We start from the raw sequence: 9,775 nt of genomic DNA, 5'->3' as shown, positions 1-9,775 counted from the left end.
CCAAATAGTATATTAAAAAAACAGGGGAATATGTAAGAAGTGGAGTATTGAGATTTCAGACTCTTCTTTTCATAAACTTCTTGTGCTCATGTTGTATTGTTGGTAGACATTAAATAAGGTAGAAATTCGGGTACAGTCGACTTCGACTTCACGTGAAGTTGGTATTTGAGAGCCGTTAGATGATTTGACTGATTTGACTAAATTTTTATCTAACGGCACTCAGATATCAATTTCACGTGAAGTTAACTGCACCAGAGTTTTCACCCAAAAACAACAATCACACATGAGAAAGAATAAATTTGCAACAAGAAATATTTTGGACATAGAAAATCTATATGAAATAGGTATCAAATCCTATCCAATACAGAATAAAATAAAAATATGATTTTAGAACAAAAGTAATCAATTTTCAAATTTATTCTTTCAAATATTATCTAAATACATAAATCTAATTGAATGCAAAGGGAGGAGAATTTGTGGCCATTTAAGCAATTCTTCCTCATCCACAAAGCTTTTTCCTATGAAGGAAATTTGGGTGTGAAAGGGTCCCTCCATCCAATGAAAGATTTGTTCTTATCCAACTCCTTTGTAGTTGGGAGGTAGCATCTATTTTGAAATTGATTGATATGACCCTTAGAACTTGTGTTTAGGGTTTACTAAGTACTACTTCAATTTATTAATTAAGACATTATATTCATATACATACATATATTCTCTTTATTAGAAAACAATAATAATAATTAATAAGATAATGTTTTGAGCAATTCCTATTGATTCTACCTTTTGAGGATGTTTTGCAACACAAACAATAAAGAAGTGGACCAAGAAGCCAGCCAGACATTTGAGCACTCAAATTCAAAGGGGGGAATAAAGCTATAATATTTGAATATTTCATTACTAGAAAAGGAAATAATTGGTTATATATAAGAAAGTTTGGTAGGAGGATATAGATTGCAAAAATGGTAGGTGAAAATAATGAAAATAATATAATGTGAATTTAATGGAGGATTTTGTACTTCACTACTATTTTGTGTGGTGTGTGTGCTTTGATAGATGATGGAGCAACTAACAAATTTCTTAGTTATCAACATAGAAGTATAGAACTAAGAAAATTGATTTTTGATCATTGAACCGGTCAAAAACCGATGAACCAATTGAACCGGTATTATATCTTATTTAAATTTTACTATTGATCTAATTTTCCAAAACCTTGGATATAAGTTTAATATAGCTGATGGGAGGAATAAAGCTTCCATGGAAGTTAGTGAGTAATACTATGCAATATTTAGCAATGCAACAACACTCCTTGCTTCCATAGTTGTTCATTTCCAAAAGCTTAAAAAGCCTCCCCAGTATTTTGATGCTACATGTGTCATAAAATGCACAAATCATCAAGTGCCACATGCCAATTGATGAATCTTTTTTTCCATTACAGTAGGTCTTATTCGTTGTAGATCGAAATTCTATTTAATGATTTGTCGTTGATTAATTAGTTGCTTTATACAAAAGGTAAAATTTGAATATGTGACACTTGCTTAAACAAACAAGTAAGTTAACCACTCAACTAACTAAACTAAATATTTTTTTGTTTCCTATGGTATCTCTAATTCGGCAGACTAAAGACTAATCCGTCACAGATTTGAACTTTATTTAAGGGTTTGTCACTGGTCAATGAGTTGCTCTGTGTATAAAACAAGATTCGAATATCTAATACCTAAGTGAACTAGTAAACTAACCACTAGAGCAGTCTATTTTTTTTTTTACCTAAACCGTATCTCCCAACCCGACAGGTTAAGGACTAATCCGTTACAGATCTGAGCTCTATTTAAGGGTCTGCCGCTGGCTAATGAGTTGCTGCATACACAAGACGGTGTTCGAATTTCCGACACTTGTTTAAGCGGACGAGTGAGCAGTCTGTATTAGTTACCAAACTAACCTTTTTTTTGGGAACAGGGTCTCAGGCCCGAAAAAACAGTTTAATGTGTTGTCTTTTATCTTGAGACACTTTGAAAGATCATTTACGTAAATTGATCCATCTTAACTACTGTTGAGTACGAGCCCAAAACAGTTGGATTTAGTTTTCTCTTTTTCATCAGAAACTTAGGAAGGATCTTTTTCATTTATTTTGGGTAGATAAAAGAATTGATCATTGGGCTTGGGCTCACCAAAATTTTTACCAAAACTTGTATGAAGGTTTCTCTCAAAAAAAAAAAAGACAGGTTTATTCTGATTGGTTTATTGACTTTATTCACCCTTTTTATGATTTTCAATCACAAAACTTACATTGGTTTATTATTATTTTACACCTTTTCCCCTCTCCCCTCTAGTTTTGACTGTTATTTTAATGCTAGTTTGGTGCATTGAGTAATTATTTTACCAATTTCACTATTGTCTCTAACCTAGTCCCTTGTTTCTAGCTGAATTTACCTTTTGAGTTCTGTCACACACACTGCCTTATACTATATAGTACATTAGTACTTGAGTTCTGTGGTTTTGATAACATGTTTTTTAGAATTTCTTGAGTGTCATGACTTTCTTGCGGGATCATTTATTTTGCTTCATTCAATACAATATTTAAGAGTCACTCCCTTGTACCATGAGAAAGCACATACCCCATTTGTTGAACTATGTTTAGGGATAGAAAAAGGCCAGACCGTCTGTCAGGGTTTGCAGCCTGATCTGTGTTTGACCTAATCTGATCTGACTTGTTATAAAAAAGGTACGGACTTAAGCTCTTTTAAAAGTCTTAATATGTTAATAGATTAGGTCCATACTCACTAATTAGTTTTATTGGTCTGTCAGGTCTATCTGAACCTATTAAAACATAATTAAATATATAAATAATTTTTTATTATTAACAAAATTATAAACTATTTTAAATTTATAATATTATTTATTATAAATATTTTTGTATATAAAATTCTTATAAATATTAAATATGATATATTATATATAAATATTTTTATTAAAAAATAATTTTTTTAAATAGGCTAGACTAAATAATAGGTCATGCCTAATACTTTATAAAGAGTCTATAGCCGACTGTAGGCCAATTAACTACATGACAGACCAAACCTGTTAAGAGCAAAATCTGGCATGACTTAGCCTGTTTCTACCCTTAACAATGTTATATCTTTTTTTTTTTGTTATTTTTTCTTTTTATTGGTTATTAAATAGTAGCTAGAGAAAAAATGCATCAACATTTCTCAAAACTCAAACCATAAATTCCCTATTGATTTTTGTTTTGTTTTGTTTTGGTACACTAATAATAAGCAAATTAGACTTGTTGTAGTATCCTAATGCATTATTGTCTATTTCGTTACTAGTTATTTATCATTTCAACTTTACTTCTAGCAACATGAATATCTATAATTCTGTTGCATATCTAAATTTTATTTAAAAGTCTATTACTGGTCAATAGATTGTTCCATGCACAAATCGAAATTCGAACTCCTGACATTTGTTTAAGCGAACGAATGAACTAACTACTCAATCAACCTAAATTGGTTACACACTTAACCTATTTAGCACTGCCACGCGCCATCAACGCGAGTTCCTTCAAAGTAGTATAAGAAAAAAAGGTAACATGGCATTGGTCTGACGTGCAGAGTTAATTCAACTCTGAACATTGTTTGTGAATTGTGATTGTGACCAATGCTTGAATTTTTAGGACACAAAACGAGCAAAGCATGCTTCCACTAAATTTTGCTTGATTTTCGTTCTGCTTCCTTATTCCATTCAATTCAAGGCCATTCCCCATTAACCCCCGCTAATTTAGTTACACACTAAAAAGAAAAATAAAAATAGATTGCTTTTTAGGCCCTTTGAGGTTTGAACCCTTTTTTGTTTTTTCATTATGTTGCAACCGCAATTAAAGGGACCAAGAAATGGATCATATAATCACCAGCATTGTGGAGACAAACCCATGAATCCCGTGAAACATTATATGATCTTCCATCTTCAATTCTTACTTTCTCCAAGTGTTGCAAATCAGACTCACCTTTTTGTCTTGGTAGGTGTCACTTTTCCTATTGATTTGATTAGAACTTCCATTTTAATTATTGCATTCACATTGGTTGCAACATTTTTATTAATTTATTAGTAATTGATAATATTTGTCCACGCCAAAAGTGAATGTCTAAATAAATACTCTAAAATTTCTGCGCTTTTTAATTTTATTATAGAGAAGGTAATGGTGTAGGACAGCGATATGGAGCAGCAGCGTACTTTATAAGCCTATGATGTTAAAGAGTTATTAATTGGACAGTGCGAGTGCTCTCAAACAAATCAGATGGTCCAGTTTAAAAAAAATAATAATAATCAATTCGGACCATCCGATTTGAATTTTGTTTTATTAAAAAAATTTTTTATACAATACGGACAGTTCGATTTGCTTTTTCCAAATTTCAAAATTTCCCCTCTGCAAATCGGACTATCCGATTTGTCCATGATATTTTCTTTTAAACATAACTCGTATGGTCCGACTTGTCTATAGCACAAGTCAGGAAAGGCTACCCCACAAATTGGTCTAGCACCACTATGCCCCATAAAACAGCACATCACATACATGCCTCCAATAACAAAAAAAATGAGCCAATTTTTTGAGTTCAAACAAATATTATTGACATATTAATAGCATGAATCAAAATTTTCTAAACTAAAAAAAAATATTAATAAATTAGTTATGTTTATATATAATAAAAATTACAAATTTAATAATAATTAATTCTTATTTTATTACTTTACAAATCTCTTAACTTTTTAAAAAAAAATTAGTTTATGATATTGGTGGTTTAGAACATTGTATAAACTTTTAAAATATGAACAAAGAAAGGAAAACTAAAAAATGAATTTAATTTTGATATACTGTTAGTGTAAAATTATTTTACACGTGCATTTAATTACATAACGATCACATTAATAAAATTAACTACCTTTTATATTGATTACCTGAATAATCATCCAAAAGAACAATTATAATTGTAGAATATTTTAAACTGATAGTACATCAAGATTAAACTCATAAAAAATTTAAGTATAAAATACTCTCATTCTTGAGCAACATTTTTTAATTGCCAAACTAAGTATAATGTAAAAATTTACACTTTCACCCGTATTTGTAGACTCATTTGGTAGAATAAGTCGATCTAGTATACGATACAAAATGAGTATATAACGATAACTAATTTTAACTAGATGCTACCAGAAAGGTATCATTGTAATTGTGATGAAAATGAGTTTGTGATCCATGCAACCTTGCAAAAACCCCTACTAGTGGTGCAGTGTTATAGGTACATGCCTCAGTTTGCATGTAATTGGATCTCTCATCTTTGAAATTGTCTTTGATATCTGGGCCCCCAACAAGGGCCCCAACAAGAATGTTAGGGTTAGGATCATGCCTTCCATACCAATTATCATACCCTTGAGTGCACCCTATAAAACCCTTGTTCCCTCTATATGATTCAATGGATGCACCCCTATGGTGCACCCTCACTGGAAAACTTGTACCGTACCCTACCAAGTAGCTCATACCCGTTGGATTCGAACCCAAGATGTAATCAACTTGTGATTTTGCAAATGTTAAGAGATTGTTGGGACCCACTACTCCTTTTGGACACGTCAGCTTTTGATCTACGGCTAGAAGATGATCAGAGTAAACTGTTAGAAGAAATGTGGCCGTCGATACGTATTGCATGTTGTTCCATTGGCGGATGTATAGTAGACCGCCCGGGGTGCGGTCTACGTTAGTGTTGTTGTCTTGGTTGAGGCCAAGACATGCACAAAGGTAGTGCTCTACCTTTGATCGATACTCTTCGAGTATCAATTCATGTTTCTTATGCTTTTCTTCCATTAAGAGCTGCCAAATTTGTTAAAAAAAAATGTTAGTATGATAAAGGAAAAAAAATAAATACTAAGAGTACGTTTAGTTTATTTTAAAATTTTATTAAAAAATACAATTATTTAAGGATGGAAATTCGGGTGCAGTCGACTTCACGTGAAGTTGGTAGTTGAGAGTTGTTAGATGAAAAATTAGTCAAATCAGTCAAATCATCTAACAGCTTTCAACTATCAACTTCACGTGAAGTCGACTTCACCTGAGTTTCTATCTTATTTAAGATAGCAAGTGGCTTGTTTTATTAAGGTTTAATTATTCTGTTGGTCCCTATAGTTTCGTGAAATTTTCAATTAGGTTCCTATACTTTTTTTCTTTTCAATTGAGGCCCTACACTAATTTTTTTTTCAATTAAGTCTTTCTTAGTAGTAATTGGCTTAATTTTATAGGGACCCAACTAAAAAAAAAGAATTGGTATAGAAACCTAAATAAAAGGAAAAAAAGTGTAGGGACCCAATTAAAAAAAATTGGTGCAAAGACTCAATTAAAAGGAAAAAAAGTATAGGGACCTAATTGAAAATTTCGCAAAACTATAGAAACCAATACAGTAATTAAACCTTTATTAAACTCAAAATTTTAAGAGATGTTTGTTAGTTAGCAGTTACCATGGAAGCAATGGCTTGAAGACCAGCATACTTTACATCCCAGCTGAATTCAGTGATGAACCAAGTGGTCCCACCAAAGTGTTTGGCATTGTCCAAGAAATACATGAAATATTGTTCCTTTTGTGTGGCGCTATATAGCCAAATTGCTGCCCAAAGCAACTCATCCATGTACCCACTAACTGAAGCATAATACCCTTTTGCCACTCCAACACTCTCATCATATTTCCCCTTGTACTTCTCACCAAACTCAAACAACTGCAAAACACAATCCATTCAATATAAGTACAAAAATATTTCTTTCACTAACTTTTTGTACTTACTCTTTGATTTTCATTTTGGATAAGTTTACATTTTATTTTATGAATTTCATTTTAATTATTTGCACACAATCAATCCTATATTTCTAATAGAATAAAGTGACAAATAAATTTATGAGAATTTACACTTTGGACAAAAATTAGAGTGAAAGCTCTTAATTTAAAGGTTTAATTATTCTGTTGGTCCTTATAATTTCGCAAAATTTTTAATTAGGTCCCTATACTTTTTTTATTTTTATTTGAGTCCTTGCACAATTTTTTTTAATTGGGTCTCTACACTTTTTTTTCTTTTATTTAGGTCCCTATACCAAATCTTTTTTTTAGTTGGGTCCCTATAAAATTAAGCCAATTACTACTAAGAGTGACTTAATTGAAAAAAAAATTAGTACAGGGACTCAATTAAAAAAAAAAAAAGTATAGGGACCTAATTGAAAATTTCATGAAACTATAGAGACAAACAGAGTAATTAAACCTAATTTAAACTACTACTCTGTACAGTTCTCATGAAGTTTATTTGTCACTCTACTCTTTCTAATAAAACAAAGTCATCTAAATGTATAAATTTAGTTGGATGATGGTGTAAAATTATAATATTATATACGTAGTGTATTAAAATTAAACTTAAACTGTTATTTTATTTGGACTTTGTTAAGTAGACAATAATTTTTGTGAACAATGTGAACAATGACTCTAAAATTAGCCTAATAAAGTAAAAATACACTACACCCTCAAATTACTCACATAAATCTTAATATTAGGATAATCATCCGTATACCTAGTGAATTGAACATAAAATATATCCATTATTTATATTGTTTAGTATTTTCATTATCCACCTATACTTTTCCTATTTTATATACATTGATGTATCTTAATGAATATATTTATCATTATTCATCATAATAATGTGTGTGTGACATGTTAAAACCAACTAACCATGATTAGATTTTTAAAATAACTTTTCTATTAGCTAATCCTACTATGGGATTTGAATAGTAGTACTATGTAATAATTGTAACTTGGTATAGCTAACTAACATACCTGTTTTGCATGATGCAAAAGTAGTTGAGAATAGTGTGGGTTTGTTCTCCTAAACACAATGGAAGCCGCCGCCAATGCCGCCGCCGTTTCGCCAGCAACATCCGAGCCGGGGTTGTTTGCATCAACCTTATAAGCTCGCCGTGATGTTGTCATGTCCTCCGGCCGCTGCCAACAATAGTGATCGGTGTCTCCATCACCCACCTGAAAAATTGAAACTTTATATAATTCACAGCAGCAATTAAATATAGCTTCACACCTTAGCTACATGAAACTCAAAATTAACGGCGGTTATTATCATATTAATATTAATGAAGGAAAAAAAAATAGAAAAAGGAAAGCAATTTAATGACACGCGCCAGTCAAGGCGAGTAGGAATACACTGCAGACAAGCTCATGATGAAGCCGTTGATTCTTCCGATATTTGAATCTATTTCCCACTGTGAACTTGGAAGAATTATCCCACTCTCAACGGCGGCGCGTGTGATGACCAATTTTTATTACAATAGATAAAATTAGAGTGCGCTATTATTTTCTGTTTTTATTTGCAGTAATTTTTTATTTTTTGAATTTTATAAAAAAAATAAAAACGATAAAAATGATAAGGAGACCGATTTAACAAAGACACTAAAAATGTATATTTTTAAAGATGTTTATGTGTGTCATATTATTATTAGACATCTTTATTAAACTGATTAATAATTTATTTTTTAATAAATCAGACCAAAATCGGACTATAATAAACTTAATTGTCTGTATTATAATTATTAGACCCAGTTTAATTCGATATATAAACTAAAAGCACCCTTAATTTCAATGGAATCATGTGAATTGAGATTGATGAAGATTCATATTACCTCAACCCAGAGGACATTTGGGTGAGTATGAGCCTTGATGAAATAATCAGTCCCCCACTTGATGGCTTCAAGCGCGTGAACATACTCGCCGGCACCGGCGAGCTGTTCGCCGTATTCCATGGCACCCCATGAGAGCATTGTCACGGTGAAAGCCATGGGTAACCCAAATTTAACATTGTCCCCAGCATCATAGTATCCTCCAACTAAGTCCACCTACAAAATCAAAAACATAAGAACATGTCGGAGAATGAGAATTGAATGTGATGTTTAATATGCATACCCCTTGTTCAAGACCATCGGTGAGACCAGAATGGTGGCGCCAAGTGACCCTTTGATTGTAAGGTAAGCGACCTGAACGCTGTGACTCGAAGTAGAGAAGGCTCTTTGACAAGGCTTCGCCATAGTTGAATGCCTCACAAGGGAAGAAGAATGTTGTCTTCATTAATATTATTAGGAACGAAGCAATGCATTCTTTTCTTAGACAGCATGTTTTTTTCTTCATGTTTTTTTCTTCTTCTTTTCTCTGTCTCTAACTCTCTATGTATCTCCCTGTTTTGTGTTACTACTCTTTTATATGGGATATATACGGTGTGTTTGGTATGGGCGATTGTAAACGGTAAAGTCTTAAGTAAATTTTATGTATTTATTGGGGAGAGAATTTGAAGAAGGTTGAGGGGTCATGGGGATGTTGTGATTTGTGGGAGAAGAAATTTTTTCTTAACATTATTGCCATTGCATATATAAAAAAAAAATTATTTTGATGCACTGTGATATAATTTATAAAATAATTTTATACTTGCATCCAATTATATAGTGTCGCATTAGCAAAAATAATCACTCTTTATTTTGACTACATGGTTAAAAATGGATATGATTAGACAATTTGATAAAATATTTTATAAAGTTAATACATTAAAGCTAAACTAAAAAACATAGTGTATTAATCTAACCCTTTATACATTTCGAGAGAGTTGAGAGATTATTTTGCAATATCTGAATATTTAGGGGACCGAATATAATTTTTTCTAAAATATAATATGAGAAAATTTGTATATTATTGAGTGC

The 9,775-nt window shown here is 31.7% G+C and overlaps 1 protein-coding gene across 1 annotated transcript; it reads right to left on the bottom strand.

Annotated features, from left to right (window-relative positions):
* LOC107609033 (endoglucanase 11-like) lies at window positions 4,972-9,405 on the bottom strand. The gene is made up of 5 exons (XM_016310851.2): window positions 8,991-9,405; window positions 8,711-8,923; window positions 7,857-8,057; window positions 6,499-6,753; window positions 4,972-5,857 (listed from the first exon to the last, which is right to left on the bottom strand). The coding sequence occupies exons 1-5, from the start codon at window positions 9,210-9,212 to the stop codon at window positions 5,189-5,191; spliced, it is 1,560 nt and encodes a 519-aa protein (XP_016166337.1). The 5' UTR covers window positions 9,213-9,405; the 3' UTR covers window positions 4,972-5,188.

The sequence above is a fragment of the Arachis ipaensis genome, chromosome B07 (genome assembly GCF_000816755.2).
Source record: "Arachis ipaensis cultivar K30076 chromosome B07, Araip1.1, whole genome shotgun sequence".
NCBI lineage: Eukaryota > Viridiplantae > Streptophyta > Magnoliopsida > Fabales > Fabaceae > Arachis > Arachis ipaensis.
The sequence above is the reverse complement of the archived record's forward strand: the minus strand, read 5'-3'. Positions and strand labels throughout refer to the sequence as shown.

Excerpts from the sequence above, each read along its gene's own strand:
- LOC107609033 (XM_016310851.2), bottom strand. The coding sequence starts at position 9,212 with ATGAAGAAAAAAACATGCTGTCTAAGAAAAGAATGCATTGCTTCGTTC. Across the intron at positions 8,924-8,990 it reads CCGATGGTCTTGAACAAGGG|GTGGACTTAGTTGGAGGATA; the intron begins GTATGCATATTA and ends TTGATTTTGTAG. Across the intron at positions 5,858-6,498 it reads TTCAAGCCATTGCTTCCATG|CTCTTAATGGAAGAAAAGCA; the intron begins GTAACTGCTAAC and ends CAAATTTGGCAG.